Source organism: Solenopsis invicta, chromosome 2 (assembly GCF_016802725.1).
Source record: "Solenopsis invicta isolate M01_SB chromosome 2, UNIL_Sinv_3.0, whole genome shotgun sequence".
NCBI lineage: Eukaryota > Metazoa > Arthropoda > Insecta > Hymenoptera > Formicidae > Solenopsis > Solenopsis invicta.
This window is the reverse complement of record NC_052665.1, coordinates 12368142-12388749: the sequence shown is the minus strand read 5'-3', so window position 1 is coordinate 12388749 and position 20608 is coordinate 12368142. Positions and strand designations below refer to the sequence as shown.

The following is a 20608-nucleotide window of genomic DNA, read 5'->3' as shown; positions in this document are numbered from 1 at the left end:
GAAGTTTTATATCGCAAGGTGTAAAAATATCGCGGACTGCGGCGGCAGAGGAAGGTAAACGGCTTACTGTGGGCGTGCGAGATTTCCCTTTCGAGCGCCACGATTGAATTTTATTCAAAGGTTGCGTCGTACATTCCGTTGCAATGGCAAAAGGGTTGACACGGTCTTGTCGAATCGTCTTCGAGCGAACCTTTTCTCGCGCACGGGGGTCGTACTCGTGCTGGTAACAGCTGGCGTCACTAACATCGCGTGACTATCAGCATCGTAGGGGTGTCGCGTACGTTATTTGGATTACGAAACGAGGGGTTGCTGACCTCCGCCGTGGTGTACTACGCTCTCCATGGGCACGGCGCGTTTACGAGAAGAATATTTTCCAGTAAAGCTATCGCTTCGACGATAAATACCGGTGTGTGCTGCCTGCAGGCTGCGAAAGCCAGCACGCGCGACACGAGCATAAGTGCCGACACACACGTGCACCATCGTGCAGGACATTTTTCCAGGACACGCAAGCCGGGAAGACCAGTTTCTGCGGCCGATTCTGGTTCTCTCGAGAGGAAGGGCCAAGGTGAACGCAACTTCCGACGGCGGCGACCATTTATTTTGACAGTGAGGATAGGGAACGAGTGTGATCTAGCTCGTTGACGCGTCTATACAGCGTAAATAACCGCGATGAAAGAAAGCGCGGAAGCGAAAGAGATTTCGAGAGACGTCAGAGAGAAGTTAGAAAGGAATAAATACGATTTCATATGATCTTCTTTCACATTGTATAATATACCAGATTTATCAAAACATTCTCCGCACGAGGAGAATATGATTAATGAAATGCTTGTGAAAATATTGTACATCTGGATATTGCGTCGTTGCTTCGCAAGGAGCGTAGTCTCGAGCGCGATATATCGGATTAGCCGACACGTTATATCCCGGTACTCGTAACGAGAATTAATGGATTCGAGCGCAATCGGATAGTTCTGGGTCAGCGCGATGCATGTAATGAGAAATCAAGAAGGCTACGTAATAATCGAGATAACGCACTTGGGATTTAATAAGCGGCGCGGCGCGGCGCTGGCGCGGCGGCGGTTCTGCGCGCGCGTGTAATTCAATCTAGGTCGAAAGTTGAATTTCTCGAAAATCATGCGTGCGCGCTGTGTGAAAGAGGAAGTCGCGCCGTGTTCGAGGATCCGGTGGTCCGATTAGCCGCCTATTCCGAAATTTGATCCAGCAATTTAGAGGTGCTGAGAAGCGTCCAACGGAAATGCCACCCGCCGCGCGTCGCATAAAGCCAAGGAGCGTAAAGAGCGGAATGAAACTTCGATGCAATCGTGCGATTACGATTCGATGTAACGCGCCTAACTCTATAATTACGTTGTTACCGCTCCCATGGGTTCAACGGAGCTCCTTCGTGCGTGTCCGCCTAAGCAGAAACGTCGTGAGATCCCTTTTACCGTCTCTTTCCGGCACGGAAGAGAAAATGCTATTCGGTTCCACACAATTTTGTTTCATCCGTTGAAAAGAGAAAAGATTTACCCAGAGAGATATTTTATTTCTACAGTAAATTTCTTTTACGATTTTCACCAGTCATTTTAAAACTGTAATATAGAATTATAAATTATAGAATTAAGAATGTTTCAGCTGTACAATACAAACTCCAAGTTATCGAAATTTAATAACTGAAGGCTTCTCTAGGTTTATTTTTATTTTATTTTTTTTTATTTTATTATTTTTTATTCATCAACAACAAAAAATATTGATTATAAATGCTGGAATTTTGGCCTTAAAATTAGCTTCAAAGAAGAAAACAATGAAACATTTGATTTATAATGGTTTTAGCAGCAAAAATTATTATATTTTGCTGCAGTTTTAAATAAATAACTTTTAACCGAGTGAGTGGATCTAAATAAACTTTCGCACAAATATTTATTCAAATTTTATTAGTAAATATAAAAATTTTGATTTAATTGATCATATTATTTTCCCATCAAATAAGTATTGTAAAACGTAATCTTACATAAGAGAATCAAAAGTAAACAAAAAATTAAGTAACTTTTAAACTAATAAGTGAATTTTGTGCTCAAATTTTATACAGATTCCGGTAAAAAATTTTTCTTATATAATTATATATAATTATCTATAACCATATATAATTATACATAAAAATTTTTTTTACCAGGATACTCAAACATGATATTAAAATATTCTATAAATTTTTTATATTTTTGATAATATTTTGAGATATGACCTATATATCTAAATAGAACAAAAAATACATGCAGATCTTTGCGTGTCGGTCATCGTGCTCATATTATACGCAAAGGAAATTATTATAAATGGGAGGAAGAGCGAAATGAGCGTGTGCGTAACATGAGTGTGGGCATCGTCGTAACCGTTCCTCTTATCAATGTAGTTGGATATCAGGCTAGATAACTAATAAAAAATATAACGACGGATTCCAGCACAGCCTCGCTGACAGAACGAGCACTTGAGAGAGTTTGTGTAAGAAGCTCGATTGACATTGATAAAAACGCCCCTCGCGCGAGTCTTTTAATACATTCGCACTTGTTACATGTGCCTCGTACGATTAAAAGAGAAATTGCATTCATTACTTGTGAAATAATTTTCTGCCATTTCATGAGACGTGTGTACAGATATGCGGACGTTACTTAAGCGATCTGATTCTTTCGTGATTAATAGGATATGCGTACTTCATCTCAATTAGGATGTAAAAACACTTTCCTATTCTTTTCTTTTCATGTAATTCGTTGTATATTATTTTATATACTGACTTTAGTAGAGAAAACTGTATTATTATGCGCGTAAGTTCGTAAGATTTTTTTGATGAATTAAAACACTCGTAAAAATAAGTTGCAACAACATTGCCTATTTGAAATAGTTTTTATTGTTTTCAACATTCTGATAGCAATAAAAATTATGGAATAAACAAATATTACATTTCTTTTACAGTTTTAAAGACTAAAAATCTGGTTTTTAAAATCAATTTTTCACAGATTTTTTTCAGTTTTTTCCTAAGAACAAATTTTGTAAGTACTCTTGTTAGCAATAGAATTGATATATTTCTATGTGTATACATGGATAGAATATTTCGATTTAAATATATTTTTGCTATGGCAATTCGTCAGACTAGCGAACTAGTTCCGGCTATTATTTTCGTGTTCCGCTAAAAGTAGAGTATTGATCAAACGACGGAGATAATGATTGTGCGAGTTGTACGGTTGTCTTGGCAAAATTTTAAAAATGTGGTTTGTTGTCGACGGGATAAGAGTCCCAAAGGAGAAAAGCAAGTGTAGAAATACGGTTACAGAGAGAGAGAGAGAGAGAGAGAGAGAGAGAGAGAGAGAAAGAGAGAGAAAGAGAGGCCTAAACGCGGAGCGCGGCGCTCGCAGAGAACACTGGGTCACAGCAAACGGTGCAACGCCCTGGCTGGTGCTCCGTCCTCGTCCAATTCGCCTTACGCGCTGCGCCATGTCCTTTCTCGCTCGCTCGTCTCGTGTATCATCGATTCACCGTTCGCTGTCGTTCTCGCGACCGCGAGAATAGCGTAGGTCCGTCTCTCCTGCCACCAGCGACGACTATATCTCGTCTGTATAACGTCGACTTCCGTCCCACGAATACCAAAGCTGCTGTCGTACCGTTGCTACCTCTTTCATCGCTGAGCTTTACAGCGTCACGTTTTCTCTCTCGCGTCACGAACGATCGTTGTTTCCTTCTTTTTCCCAGGTAGTCGTTTTCCGAGCGCACCGGTCAGCTGCTCTCCCACATCTGGCTTCTTGTTGACAATGCGTTTCCCTTGCCGGAGACAGATGTAAAAATTCCGAAATAAAAGATTTGTTTCAAAAATTCCCAGTTGCTTTTCACCTGTTGGAGTATTCGAATTAAAGTATACAAATTATGCGATAATCGCCTTCAGCTATTGTGAAAATAATCAAGGATCATCCGAGAGGTCATTGAACGTTGCTACTGTACGTAAAGTGGCTGCAACTGCATCTCTCGAGGTCTGGTGGACCTTCTTTCATTGTTTTCTTTTTCCCTTTATTTTTTTAATTAGATACTTTCCAGAACCAGATGCTCTGTCGTCTCTCTCTTTGCTTCGCAACGAAACTGGAGCCTTCTTTGTTCTATCAACTCGAGCTGCCCATGTAGCTTTTTCCCCGCGCGTATGTTTGTCACTGTCGCACGATTGAGTAGAATGAAAGAACACGAGTCGTTCCTGTATCTGACGCACACATACACACACACAGGGGGGAGGACCATTTCCTGTCCGACGCGGACATTATTCTCGTCAGCTGTTCGGGACGGAGATAGAAAGATTATTTCGACCCTCTTCTCTCACGCCGATGAGTTCGGATGAGCGCTATTAAATGGTTCTTCTGTTTCATCCCCTTTATCGTCTCTGTATCTGGTCATTATCGAGCCGACACTCCGATACGCCGTCATCTGCTTGATCTGCATAGTTAAGCGGCGAACAATATTACGCAATAAATTAGAGACTAGAGCGCTTTGCGGAATGTGCGTGATTGTCCGCAAGTCCTAAAATTGAACAGCATTACGTTTTAAGTCTGGTTTCTCTCGTCGCTTCGTCGAAACGATTTTTTTTTCTTCGTTGCTGTGTTGATGACACGGCGCTGTCTTCTATGGTCCTCTTTATGACGTGACACAGCTGAGGGCATCTAATTACATCCACTTGAGAGACAAGACAGCATTCCCCTCGGCGCTAATTAATTTGTGTGCGAGAAGATGAGACACGTGCGCCCAGAAAAAGTATCTTAGTGTCGCACTCGGTCGGAGAGAAATCGTCAAGATGACGCTGAAAGCCGCTGCCTTAGCAGCATACGATGTCATACGAATGTATGTACAATATTGTACAAATATTCGTATGGTATTATGAATATTCTAGAATATTCGTGCAATATCTTGTGTTGTTAGGGTGCGAATCGAAAGTGATCTTGCTAGTATAAATCATTCATCGAGTCAGTTGCTGTCGCCCCTGCGAAATGTACGATTTAAGTAAAAAAGGACGAATGATATGTACAAAGGATTCAAATTGTGAAAAAATACGCGATAGTCACGATAGCAGATCTTGAATCAGACGGGTACGGCTCTGCAAAACACATTTTCACAACCGCTTTTCTCCGACAGGACTGGTTAGAATCGGGGAAGCAGAACCCGGTTCGAGGCAATGCAGGCAATCGCAGAAATCCAGCTTGAGATGCGATTTCGCCGTAACGTCCGAGGTCGAGGCGAAGACGTGCGAAGACGATCCGAGACATTCGTAATAGTCAGCACAACGATGATTCACTCGAACGGTGATATCAATCGACTGATAGTGCTCGCAAAAATCTGCGCTGGTATCTTGGAGATTAAATTAATCAAAGCAATAAAAGTAATGCGCAAAATATGTCTTTACTTTATCTTGGAAGGTGTAAAACTGTTTTTTTTATATATATATACATATATATATATATATATATATATATATATATATATATATATATACACATATACGGGCACAACTATGACGAGTAACGCTCGACAATCGGAACTCCGTAACAAACGTCGTGTAACTCCGGATGTGTTATCGCCCGCAGGCGTGATAAGGAGCGAGCGGAGCGGAGCGAGGCAATGCAACGAGATACCGAGCGCGCATGTATGCATCACTCGACGCGCAGAATGTCCACGAGGCCGCGCGATACACGCGTTGATCTTGAAGAGAGCGCGGTATCACTCTCGAGAGAAAATAACATCGTCCGAAGCGAGCGAACTTGATTCTTTGCGTTCCGATCGCGATGGCAGCGGCTACGTTAAATGGCACGAGACGGTTGCCGCGGATGTCGAATACATACGTAGAGAACGAGGCGCGAGCATTTAGTGAAAGGCAAACGCGCGTCTTTCGTGGCCGAGATTCGAGTCTCCTGATCGAGCCTACCAGCTAAGTCACGAACCCCCGAGCCCCGTGTGTCGCGTCCGCCGCGTTCGATCCGCCCAAGCGGAACACCCGGTATACGCGCGCGATTATTCGCGATTTATTATTCGCGCTCGTGCGAGGAGAGCAGTCGACCGCCGTTGTAATTTGTTTAGACTCGTGACGCAGGCTCTCTTTCTTTCCCTTTCTCTCTCTCTCTCTCTCTCTCTCTCTCTCGCGCGCGCGCTTTCTTCTTCTTCCGATCTGTCGGGCACGTCGACAGAAATGATCCTCTTTCGCCTCCCTTAGCTCAATTGAGCCTTTTTAACCGCAAGACCCGCGTCTCTGCATCGTGACGCGCAAGCTCAATTTCGCCCTCTGAATAGCGATACTTAGGGGATTACTTCATGAAACGTGTAATGCCAGCCAGGGATTTCTCAGGAGGATTCTCAAGTATCAAAAGGATTCCTAGAGAATCGCAGAAACTCGAATACGGATGGGGTCCGACTTTATCTACATGTGTATATCTTAATCCCCGGTCGCGGCGAGTTCCTCATGAATGGCACTTGTGGACCGTGCTTAATTCGGCACTGTGACCCTAATTTAAGTCGTCCGGACTCCGAAGAGAGAAAAGAAGAGAGAGAAAGAGAAAGAATGAGACGTGATCGCTGCGCAAAAACGAGCCGAGCGCGAATCAAACGTTATATACGGATGCGTTTCTCTCTTTGCAAATATCGTCGAAACCGCCGAATTAAAAATGACGAATCGTATGACCAACGGTGCGACGAAAAGACCGCCACCACCATCTCCTGTAACACCTTGAAATCCAGTTTCCCGCCGCACGACGCTGAAGAACGAGAAATGTGAAACTCTCGCATCGTTTAGGTCGACGGAGCGTCTTGTGGATACTTTGAAGGATCCCATTGGCTATTTACACGGCTGTAGTGTGCCCCTTCGTGCAACAATGAGCTCTTTTATGTGTCTCCGAGGCCTCGACTCTTATTTCGCGAAAATCGCGCGCCCCGCCGAGTCGGGGGATCGAGGAGAGAAAGAGGTGACGCGAAGACGTGGCGCGAGAAAGAGTTTCATTAACTCTCGGGGGAAATATTTCCTGGTCGCTCGGGAATTATCAAAATGATTTCGACTGAGGCTAATTAAAGCTTACATAACGTTCCGTTCTGTAAACGCATAAGTACGATACTTCTCGTGCCACTTCGTGCCGGGAGATAATTAACGAGCGAGCGTGTTGCAGTCGAAATTATAATATAAAGCCGCTATCGAGCAGGTAATGGCGCGGTTTCGCAACGACGGGATTGGCCGCGTGCGCCGATGTTGTAACCGCGTTTGTCGAATGTGCAATGAAACGGAAAATCCGGTAAGTTTTAATAAGATTTCCGTTAGAAGAGAAAGGGTTGTTGCGCTCTCGCGTCGGGCGATAGCCCCGAGCCCGCAGGGAGGTAAACCGAAGTCGATACGCGCGGCCGTGAAAACCGGCACGTCGCGTCGTCGCGTCGTCGTCGCGGCGATAGGCCTGCCCGCTTTCTTTTTACTGTTTCTTGACCCGCCGTAAACCGTCAGGAATTTAGGTATCTCGTTTCGCGTCGAACAAAAAATTAACCCGACCGGCCGCGCGTAATTTCGTCCGGCTGTAAACGCGGCGGGAAAAGGCCGCTTCGTTTATTTTTACGAAACATTTGTCGGCCGGATACTGATACACGACGTTTACCTTAGACAGTATTGCGCGATTATGTAATCTTATCAAAACTTACGCCTATATGTATATGCTACATAGTTCGGTAAACATTCGACCCTGCAGTGCGGCGCGAGGCGTGTCGAACAATTTGATCTATTTCTGCGTGCACTTCCGCGCACGAGACGTCATCGTCATTTTCGGCGCTGCGTAATATGGGTTTAAAGTTATCACGCCGATCTGAGATGCAGTCATCGTCCAAATTGTGCGCCACGTTACTGCATAGAGAGAACTGTTTCTTAGAATTTATCCTCTCAAAATCATGGTAGTCGCGAGGCAACGTGGTAACTTCGAAGAATCTCAGAGGAAAGTTACCAGTACTGGCATATCACTTTGTTTTCGGATAATATTTCTTAACACAAGCTACAAATAAAATTATAAACAAGCAAATTGGAAGGTGTCTTCTATTAATTTTTATAATACTGTTTCGTATTTTGTAATAATTATTGTTTCCGCAACATAACCCGAAAAATTGGGCCCCAACACTGGCACAGTAGGCAGTAATAGTAGAGTTCAGACATGGCCTTATAAGAAGAGTTAACTATAAAATAAATTGATAAACCAATGGCCACTTCAACCAACTCCGATTAATTTTAATTGCCGATTAATTGGAGCAGCAATATTACTAACAGCTCGTATTCATTATAATAAAAAAATTAATAATTTCATTTATAGTAAAACTATAAAATACATAAGTGCAACGATCAATCAAATATATTGTAAAGAGAAACGAAGAGAATTTTACGTCTTGATCTAATAATAAAGTGTTTTTTTTTCATGTTGACAACACTGCTGATTAAGTTAATTATTAATTAAAATTAATTGGAGTTGGTTGAAGTGGCTCTAAGTAATAAAATATATTTTTATGTATTAAACAAAGTTTATAAAATTAAAAATTCTCCTATTTTATACGTTCTTTAACACTTTATTAGTGAATTTATCGTGTCTAATATTATTTTTTCTACCTTAAGATATTGTAAAGAAAATATGAAAAAATTCATGAAACATCTGTTATTTTTGTAGTTGAAGATTTCGTTGTTATTGTCTATTCTTACAGAGAGGTAGTCCGTTTTACAGCGATTATGTTTCAAATCATGTTACGAAGAGCATATAAAAAACAAATATAAACAGTACAAAATTAGGAAGCCACAAATATATAAAATAATCTAATAATCAATAATATATTCACTATAGTTTAAAATGTGCAATTTGTTAGAAAAAATAGTGCAAATTTTATTTTTGCTTTTCAAGATTTCGTTTTTAGAACAGAAAGAAGCCAATGTAAGAACGTATGAATTATGGATTTTTATTTTTATAATTATCTAAGCAGATCATGTTTTTATTAGTATTAATGCTGTGCACGTTTAGTTTCCATAAAATAATGAGATGCTGTCTTAGGAGGGCTATTGGCGACTTTATTATAATTTTAATAAAATTTTACAATAAATTTTTTAATATTTTATTATGGTAGATATTAATAGATCACATAAAGTTGTTCAAAATACCATGTTATACTCATAATTACCACGATTTTAAAGATAGATTCTAAGAGAAAATTCTCTTTGCGTGCAGTAAGGATGAGTCAATGACAAATAATAAGTATCATAATTGCAGCTGGTCTTTTATTTTCGCTTTCCTAAGATTTAACATACACTTTGCAGTGTGTTGCATGTATTTCTGTTATCCAGAAATATGTTTTCCGCTTGCTAGAGAGTTCGTTTTCACGTTCCCCGCAGAGTGGATGGATGACCACGTAAAAGTATCCCGTTACCACAGTAGCCCAGATACCGGATTACGGAGCACGAATTGTCAATCGCGTGCGAACGAGACGGGCTTCTAAAAGGCCTTTTCAAATGTTGCGCCGGCCAGACAGACCTCAAGTCTAATATATTTGTAGGAAACGTTAAAAACTCGCGAATTTGGTTTCCTTGGAAATTTCGATGTATTATTTGTTTATATTATTTTAGAATTCGAGGGCAAGGGACATATGTATAATATGAGATTAAGCTATTTCAGAAAGTCTTTATTTTCTGGGAATTATGTGCAGCAATATAAATTTAAAAAATTCGAGATTAATAAATTATGATTAACTGAAAATTCTTTTACTTTGTGTCATTTTAGAATTCTGGGGAAAAGGACATGTATAAAATCAAGTTATTTCAAAAAGTCTATTATATTTAAGAATTATATGCCTCAATAAAATCAGGGATGGCCAAAAGAATCCAGTGAGTAGAAAAAACCATGGTACATTTCAGTTACTATCGTGGATTTTATCCAATAGAATAAACTGGCAAAAAATGAGTAATATGAAAAATTAAAATATGTATATATAGCTTTATGGTATAAAATATTTTTGCTTTAATTAGTAAATCATTATGATAAAGTGTAATTAGTAAATTAGTAAATCATAAAAAAAAATGAAAACAACCGACAGTAATAAATTATTAATAATAAAATCTTATAATAACAAAGACTTTTTAATTTTAATTAATTTGTAAAATACCTTTTTTAAACAAAAACTTTGAACATATAAGTGCTATAAAATTTTATATTAATTTTTAATTTTATGACAAAAACATTATAGTAATTAAAATTTGTCACCTTCACTAATCTGTTCTGCAATTACTATTTAACATTTTATAACGGAATAATAATTTATTTGTTACGTCGATTCTTATTGATCACGGATTTTACTTTGCGTAAAATTTAAATTGTAAAAGCCTTTTTCCATCGATAATACTCTCTCATTATTTGCCGTTTATTTTATCGTTTTTAATAGCAAAAACCAATAGAAAGTTTTTACCAGTTTTTACTGGCACGGATTTTTTCCGAAAAATGTGAAATTCTGCCAACCCTGAATAAAAATGAAAAGAACTTGAGATAAATGATTTATAATTGACTGAAACCTGACGGTGCATTTAAAGAAAGATGCTAAAACATATTTACAATCGTTTTTTATCAAATTGCTCATCTGTTCATATCAAATCACACATACATACGCACCGTTACTGCAACATGTCGCTGTCCCATTAACATAATTGTTAACGAAGCCATAAGGCGTCGGCTCGACTGATCGGCATAATAGAGTAAACAAGCTGGCGCTACCGAACCACTTAATCTTCAATTGCCACGTTTGTGGGTCACATTACGAGGATTCTCACGTGATGCGGTTCGACTAGCGGCGATGATAAACCGATACTTTTAAGCACCTCTTACTCGGACATGAATCAATTTCGCGTTAGTCGGATCATAAGTGCCGATAAAACATTATTCAAAGAGAGTAGGAAGGAGATATTGACGAGATCGATAATGCAGTCGGAACAGAGAGCGAAAGAACTCCACCAGCCCGGATTTCACGGAACGCTAAGGCCAAACTCTTATTACAGTCTCAATAAGATTGCCTCAATTCGTTGTAACAATAACATTCCAATGAATCATAATATCGATAATAATATAATATGGCATGACGAGTGCAGACCCGCGGGGATGAATGTCCCGCGTGAGAGTTTACGTCTTTCAACCGTCTATTTACAGAATGAAACCCGCAAGCCTGGCCACAATGAACATGACTTCTTTCGGTCCGGTATCTTCCTGCTCGTCTCTCTTTCTGAGGGGAGTCCCGAAAGGGATCTTAATGGTTTGCTTGCGTTCTTGAACGAAACGACAAACTGCGTTGCTCCATTCTGGCGAGGAAGATTCCTCTTTGCTTGCGTTTGAAATTAATTACTTTTAATGCCGAATAGGAAATTAAATTAACTGAGGAAAGTTTCATACTGTGTTGATTACAAGGAAAAAAACGATTTGACGCGATGGATGTGCGTGCCAATTTGTCGTAATCGTTAAACGAGTTGTCCCAAATTAATGGAAAATTTGTGATTACCGGATGCCCACGAAGAGCTCTATTTTTCGCTCAATTACTACGGTAATTAACCTATTTGATACGCTATCGCGTCGTATAATGATTTGCTGCCGGTGCAACAAATGATGATAATTTTTTTTAATTTAACGCTCAATATGTATCCGTGGGGCTTTCCTTTCTTAATGCATATAAACATTATTAGAAAGAATCCGCGTATTTGTTATCGGAACTTTTAGTTTTATACATTGTTTGTAATTATTATACTGCTTATACAGCTCTTTATTACTACTTTATTACTTTACTTATTAAGATTTCTACACTGAGAGAAATATTAATCAAACGTTTAGTTAAATAGTGATTGAAATAAATTTTGTTACTACTCATACCAAAAAGTTAGTTACATTTAACAAATCATTTGGTTGAAAGTCGTATAAAAATAATTGTTTGTTTACGAACAATTCAGGCTTCAGATTGTTTGGTCTAAACAAGTACATATTAAACAATTGTAAGTATAAAAGTCATTTAATCACTATTTAATTAAACGTTTGATTACCTCACCAAATATTTTTCTCGCAATCAATGTGTACTCTCGAAAAAATACACTGTCAAATATTAGAGTATTAAACTTATATCAATGTTTTGAATTAAATAATAATTTGTTATTTTTCTCTTTTATAAATGTCAAAATTTATTACTTTATTATTTTAACACAAAACATGTTATTAAAAGAAATCTTACCTAATCAATCCATTTCTATAATTTGCTAATGTAATTACCGCTTACTTTCAATTAATGTATGTACCTACTAAATAATAAACTAAATTTAAAAAAATTTTGTGTTTCTTGAGGTCAGTTGTTTAATTCTATTGTTTTACTTAAGTTAACGATATACTGAGTAAGATAAATGGCGATTTATAAAAATAATTAAAAATAAATCTAATTGGATAAAGTTTGACAGTACAAATTAAATAGTGTGTGTATGTGTATATAACGTTTGACGAGAAAAGATACGTGATATAAGAAAGGTTCCCAGAATAACAAACTTTCCTTTTTTAATGCATATAAATTATTTAAACGTTATTGAAAGGAATTCACATGGTTGTTATTGAATCTTGTAATTTTATATTTCATTCGTAATTGTTATTTTGCATTATTCGTATATTTTTAAGATCTTTATATCTCTCGTAAATGTGAATGCAATAGTTGGCAAGAAAAGATACATGATACAAAAAGATTCCTAGAATAATAAGCTTTCCTTTCTTGATACATACACACAAAAGATATCAATTCTATTACCAAGAAAAGCGATTACTCAATTTACTTTTCTTTTTCTAGTACAAGTAACAATTATATTTATAACAAAAAATATTTTCTTAGTAATTGTCTTGAAATATACTTATCACAAATTTTAGAAAAACTTATATTATCATTAAAAAAATATACAGATTCTTTCAAGAATATCATAAAATTGTATTGAAGAAAATAATAAGCAAAAAATAAATCGACTTTTTGTTTTAACTAAACACTCTTGATTAAAGTATTAATTAGAATTGAGATATATTTTAAATAAACTTAATGCTTAAAAAAACCTTATGAAATAAGTAATATTTTAATTCAGGTATATATTTTTCGTGCACAAAAGTTTATTTAAAATAAATCTTTTTTTCAAGTAAATTTTAATAATGAGTATATTTTAAGAGTATATTTTAACTGTTATTAAGAAAATATTTTATGCAAAGATAATGGTTACGTAAAAAAAGAAGAAAGTTAAAAATCGAGTTATTATTTTTCTTAATAAGGGAATGAAATTTGTCTGCAAGTGTATATATTATTTAAACATACTTGGCGAAGAATTCGCGTGTTTGTACTACAGAAGGCTTTAGTCTTATACTTCCTCCGTAATTGTTACTCTGCTTGTACATATTTTCATACTGTCGTACGCAATTATTTGGCGACAAGAGAAAGCTATATATCTACGTTAAAAAAAAAAAAAATGATTTCTGGAACAACAGAAGCTTACCTTTAATTTTGGTCTCCTGCGGATCCAGGGGAGATATTCGTGGGTTAGTCTGCTGTCCCGGTTGCTTCCGCACCACACCCACGACCTGCGGTGGCGGCATCATTTTCGCTACCTCTCACTTTCGTAACGTCAATTCGCGTCGCCGGTCATATCGACGTCGTACTCGCACATAACCCGATCGATGGAAAATCACTGTATCCCCGATCCTGTTTTTTCTTCGACGACGCTCTGTAACCCGCGGAGGTTTTCGCCAACACGTTGGAGAGCCGCTTTTGGGGAGCTATATAGGCTAGCTCCTTTTCGTTTTTTCGACTCGAGAACGAGAGAGAGCCAAACCGGAGTCCGGTCGAGGAAGTAGCTGCCGATCGTTACTAATTGTCTTATTGGCTAACAAACTGTGCCCGTCGTAGCGAGAGCAAAGACAAAGAGAGAGAGAGAGAGAGAGAGAGAGAGAGAGAGAGACGATGAAGAGGCGCCGGTCGAGACCTCCTTTCCACTGACGACGCTCCTTCTGCGCGCCGCCTCGTTATCGTCCACTCGCAGCCACACACTCGGCCGTCCGTCCTCCTTGTCGATCGGCGTCGCTCGGTATTTTTCTTTTCCTTCTTTCTTTTAATAATTCGATCGACGGGGGAGCCGCGTGACCCCGCGCGTCCCCGGCGTGTCAGGAAGGACGTGTGCTCCGATTCGCGAGCTATTATCGCCGAGAGCAGCACTCGTCGCGCGATGTTTGCGAGCCATTCGTTGACAAGCCCGCCGACTCTCGCGTGGCAAACAAGGCCCTCAACTTCGTCGACGATCGGCGATCATTTCCGAGCGCTTGATGGGATCGACGACGATGATTCGGTTGCGGCGGCTGTTGCTCCGCTCGGCCATCGTCCCGCACGCTTCTCCGCGCTTCTCTCGCGCGCACGTGACGAGGCAGAAGAAGAAGAGAAGCGCGAAAGAAGAGAAACGCGCGCGCCGATCTCCGACCAATCGGCCGGGCCGACCAAACTTAATTGTGTCACCTGTTTACGGCTCTCGCGAGAGACGCGTCGATTCGCCTCGTCCCTGCGAGACTTTCCGTCGCTCCTCTTCGTAGCTCACCGCTTTATCACGACGCGCTGATAAGTGTCGTGTTGTGTCGTGAGAGAGTTTCTCGTACGCGACTTTCGACTCGAAAGCGCGACACGCTGCTCCGGCCTCTCACGTCGTCGCGCGCGGTGACTTTCGGTGAGCACTCGGCGAACCGAGTGGAGCTGATCGCTCAGAGATCGGCAAACGCGAATGTTAACGCTATTCGTCACTGTGTCACTTCTCGAACTACCAGCGTGCACGTGGCATGATCGAGTCGGACCGAATTCTTGCTGCTCGATCAACGATGTATATTTCTAGACAAATGTCACTCGCACCCGGTCAATGAATCGCGATTTCTCTTGGAAATTGAATTTCTCGATTATCAATCGACGGCAAACAAACTTTTACGAGACTCTTGTCGTTTATCACACTTGTGGCGTCTTCACGTCGACGCTCCGGCGGAAATGACTGTCTCACCTCGCGGCGAGCGTTATCACTGGTGGTGGTAGTGGTGGTGGTGGTGGTGGTACCTCGTGGTGAGCCTCGAAGGGGTGGTGATCGATTTCCCCTCGCGGCAGCCCACCGCCGGCAGAAGTCTGCACGCGCGTTAACACGCGGAACTGGAGGGAGCGCTGAGCGACGACGAAACGTTAATGACGTGACAGCTCGGCGCGCGCGCGGCGAACAACTGATCGCTGAACGAACTCGGCTAACGAGAGAACGCATCGTGTTACCCTACTCGCTCGCCTAGTCCCCCCACTACCCGTCATCTGCGTCGGTTATCCTCCTCTCTCCCTGGGATTCGAGAAAGAGATAGAGATAGAGGTAGAGATAGATAGATAGAGAGAAAGAAAGAGAGAGAGCGAGAGAGAGAGAGAGAGAGAGAGAGAGAGAGGAAAGAAGAGAGAGGCACGCACAACCCTTGTAAACCTTTAATCGTGTTTACGCGTGCAACCTTCACGGGACGACGTGAATATTTGTATAATTTTTTTCCAGCGTATAACAATGATAAATGCCGTCTCTTAGAAATTGATATTATTGATCTCATTAATCTTCTGAATTAAAACCGCGATCATGTAGAAGCATGCTGTGTAAAAGTCTAGAAGCGGATTTTATCGCGAAAGATGAGATAAAATACATAACTAGTCAGCATATATGTATAAGCATTTTATCATCAATTTCATTTATTTAATTAAGTATAAAGATAGCTTTTAGGTATCGAAATAAAACGCGCATAATTAGGCGTATAATTTTTTTTGTTAAAATTATTTTCATAGTTAATTTTTATTTTTATTTATTATTTATGTTAAATTATTGTTATATATTTATTTAATAAATTATTAATTCTTATTTAGTTTCTTAAATGTAATTGATAATTTTATAATTGCACAACACACTTTTTGCATTCAGATAAAGTTTAATCTGTTTTTGTAAAGCCAGTGTTATAAATACTTAAGACAGAAAAGCTAATCTCGGACTCTTTTGCTTCTTATTTATGTTATACTATGAGTTAAAATTTGACATTGGAAACTGTATTGATCGTAGATGTTATTCAAAACTTTACTATTTTGCTATTGATAAAGAGCACAATTATTCTTGTATCCAAAGTTTCTTAATGTTGTTAATATCCTTTCAGAGAGAATTTTTAATAACAAGACTAAGAATATTTTTGACGTGCTTAATTTTATTGCAACCTTATGCGGGATAAAAGTGGAGTAATATTGAGATTAGATCGATAATTTCTATTTTCCTTCAACGAATTAAATAAGATCGACTTATTTCCTTGAGGTAAGAGTAACCCATATAAATTATTTCTTACACTTTTGTCAGTACTTTTTTTGAATTATTTGTTTAAATTAAACAAGTAATTCGAACAAATAATTTATTTATTTTTAAAAAATCTAATAGCGTTTTATTTTTTGAAATCAAATAAATTATTACTGTCTTCAAAGATATTTTTACTTCAACTTAAAAAAATAATTTTATTTGTTTAAACATAACTTTTCTCTGAGTGTAAGAATAAAATATTCTTCTTCCAACAATAATTATAATTGTCCTTACATTAATCTTATTTCATGATATATAGAAAGTAATATCATTGAATTCAGAAGTCTTCTCTATGGATGTATTCGTTTCGATTTGCAATTGTAATATTGCCTATGCGATAAACGTCTATTTGCCTTTCCATCTCAAGAAAGGATACGGAAACTGATTTTTTCAATCTCTTTTGCCGCCGGGACGCAGGATGCGGGAACTCGATCTCAGTCTATGACGTGCGAAGGTTTCGAGACCGCTGATCTATGACGATAAAGTGCAAATTAAAAATGTAGTGACACACTTTCACCGTTAAGTGCCTTTACTATCCGCGATGTAATGGCTACCATTCAGCTTCTGTCTGGGCAATCAAGCACACCGTGTGTAAAAAAAATCTCGTGTAATTGTCACGATCGCGAGCAAAATGGTTTACGTTTTGCGGAAAAAACCTTTCACGAAGTGAAGCTCCGAGACAAGAATATTGTCATTTTTTTTTTCTTACGAGCAAGGAATATACTCGCGTGACTCAGTTCGCTCTCCCACTCGGTCGAGCGGGACGATCTCATCTTCTTTCCTCGAAAATCTATTTGGGAGTGCAACGGAACTCTGCTACGCGAGCGAACAAAAGCGCCCTACTGCAGAAAGTAACCGTATGCTACTATCGACCGCATTATGCGCTGGGAATCGCCCCTTATATTGCCCCGTGTCAGAACTCGAACACCATAAAACTTCGAAAAGTGTCACGCGATTCGTTCGCATGCAATAACGGCGACAAAGTATTAGCGCGAAGTTTCGTGCGTTATAATGCGGGGACCAGAATCCGAGATTCGGAGGGCGAGAGGGCTATTTCACGAAAAAGACACCACGTGTACTCGTAGGGACGATTAAAGAAGTGTGTGTGTGAAAGAAAGAAAGAGAGAGAGAGAGAGAGAGAGAGAGAATAGAATAATACAGATTCGTGCGGCCGTTTTACAAAAAAAACCGTAGAAAATTCGATCAAAGATATAAATAACAAGTTTTGATTACATATAGGCTTATATACTGTAAATCCAAGTGTGTAATCTGTAGTAACTTTTACGCACTCGCATTTTTATGCATTAAATTAAATTTATGCGTGTACTTGCGTCAAACGCTTAGACGTGTATCAATATTAAATTACATCTCTAAGCATATAAAAAATTATACGAGTATAAATGCATAAAAAATATTTTCTAAAACATAAAAAAAATTATTTGATTAGAAATTATATCTTTATTTTATTTACATACAATTAAAAAATGTTTAACATGACTGCAAGTAAATTAACTATTAGAATCAAGTAAACACACAAAAAATGTATTCTTAAAAAAATGCATAAATGCTTCCATCTAAGAATATTTTATGCTTAGAATAGCATCAAAAATAATCTTCGTTTAAAAATAAATTATTTTTAAAAGAAAGTAAAAAGATATTCTTAAATAAAAACAAATTTTACTTTATTTAAAAAATAGAATTGCGCCCGTTCAATATTAAATATGCTTGTATTAGGATTACTTTTTCTTCAATGCGGGCGGATCTGCTGCGGTGGATTCATTGCACATTTCACCCATGTTGCTTGTGGGTAGTAGATTCGCTACAGCAGATCCAAAAATGGGTTAGTTATTACTAGTAAAAATAATGCAGTTAGCAAAAATGTAAATTACTAGCGTTGCGTTTTGTTTCTTCTACTAGTAAAACCAGTAGACGATCTCAAATAGTTCAAAACTTCATAAAAATTTTCAGGTTTAAAATTGCGGACATTTCAACATTATCGCAGGATGTAGTAACATTACAGAAATAAATTTTTATCTTAGGTAAAAAGTTAATAAATTAAAGTTTATGTGTTTTAAAAATAACTAGTTAAAGTTAAAAATTAAATTATTTAAAATTAACAAAGTTAAGTTAAAAGCTATTAACTTTATTATTTAACATTTAATTTTTTAATTTCCAACTTTGCAAATGAGTTACGAGAATTTGTAACGCGGTACGATGCAAGAATATCTCCCTAAAAATCGTTGCAGTAGTCTCGCGCAGCGAGAGACTTCGCATTACGTGCACGCCGCCTCTGTTAAATGCCCCACTCGGGTCGTTGACCGCGCACCGTCTACGTCGGCCTCCCCACTCTCCTCGGTCATTCAACTTGCCTGAAGCGCACGTGCACTGCGTAGGTCACGTGCGCCTTGGGCAAGTAGAATGACCGAGAAGAGTGGGGAGGCCCAGACGACGCACGGTGTGCCGCCTATCTGCGCGGTCAACAACCCGAATGGGACATTTAACAGAGACTGCGTGCATGTAATGCGAAGTCTCTCTCGCTGGGCGAGACTACAGCAACGAGGGAGATTTTTTTGCATCGTACCGCGTTACAATTTCTCGTAATTTATTTACTAGGTTGAGTGATTAAAAAATTAAAAGTTAAATAATAAAGTTAATAACTTTTAACTTAACTTAGTTAATTTTAAATGATTTAATTTTTAACTTTAACTAATTATTTTTTAAAAACATAAACTTTAATTTATTAACTTTTTACCTAAACTAAAAATTTATTTCTGTAATGTTACTACATCTTATGGTAACGCCGAAATGTCTGTAATTTTAAATCTAAAAATCTTTATGACGTTTCGGAATATTTGAGATCGTCAACTGGTTTTACTGGTAGAAGAAACAAAACGCAATGCCAGTAATTTTCACTTCTGTCAACTCCATTATTTTTACTTGTAATAACCAAACTCTTTTTCAAACAGAAGATGAATTATCTTGCTTGATACTGAGATCCACCGGGTTGTCATATACACTGTTGCCCGTGAATACGAAACAAGTAAACTTTGAATATAAGTCGAGTACATTTTTAAATATGTAATTCTTAATCCAAGAATAAATAGGTTTCAAATAATGTAATTGAGCTTGTCGTGAAAACAATATAATTTTAGAAACAAGAATACGATCCTAAGAATAAAATATATTATCCTTTGCACAGATTTATTTATTATTGATGTAAATGAACAGTTGTAAGTAAAGAGAGCATTTCATACTTAAATAAAAACAAATAGCATTTAAGAATAAAAATATACGTAAATTAAAAATTGTTTTTTGTGTGAATAATTCTTTTTTTAAATAAAAATTTTTTAAGGTATTTTTTTTAACTAAATTTTGTGATATATATATATATATATATATATATATATATATATATATACTGCAGTATAATACATAATCGTTTATTTTGTGTAGTAAATTATTTTTCTCCATGGCGCTAAAAAAATTTTTTTTATTGTTAGTTTATATGTTGATCCTACTTCCGAATGACATTTAAATTTGAATCACTTTGTATAACAAAATATTCTTCATCAATTTTATTATTTTCCATTTAATTACGACGAAGATCTTATGATTTGGAACTACTTTACATTGATTGCTGTTTTGCTAGAAAACCAGGTCGTTAACGAAACAAATCGGTGTATAGTCGATCGCATTGGAACAAGGTATAATTGAACGGCGCGTCGAGCCATATCGGGGCGGTGTGTATCGGTGATCGCATAACACGATGTTAGATAGTTCATCGATCGTGACCATCATAGTAATATTCCGCGCGCGTCCGCCACAGCCGCCGGACGTACTTACTCATTGGAATTTCACCGGCAGCAAGCAGCGTTTATCTTTGCGCTCTGGACACTGATAATAAAGAAGCTTTCGGAAAATATTTTTATCTCCCTCGAGGCATGTTGCAACGAAAAAAAAATGCGGTCGTGCATGACTCGCCATACGAACGAAGGAGACGACAAAGCGAAACGAGAAGCTCCAAAAATATCTGATTCCTGGTTACCGTCGGTCGTTGTGTGCGAATGATCCGCACTGGTCCGATTCCCCAGAGGCACAAAGACAGAAGGCAACGTTTTTTTCGTCCTGAAATAAAATTCGCTTGCAGCTTGCGCGTGCGGATGTCTCCGCCGCGCCGCT

The 20608-nt window shown here is 38.3% G+C and overlaps 1 protein-coding gene across 1 annotated transcript in view; it reads right to left on the bottom strand.

Moving 5' to 3' along the window:
• LOC105196769 overlaps window positions 1-15317 on the bottom strand; it is a 42281-nt gene extending 26964 nt beyond the window's left edge. The window contains exon 1 of the mRNA XM_011162870.3: window positions 13544-15317. Coding sequence (XP_011161172.2) covers window positions 13544-13646 — 103 coding nt within the window. The 5' untranslated portion in view covers window positions 13647-15317. The remainder of the gene's footprint in view (window positions 1-13543) is intronic.
• Between the last annotated feature and the right edge of the window lie 5291 nt (window positions 15318-20608).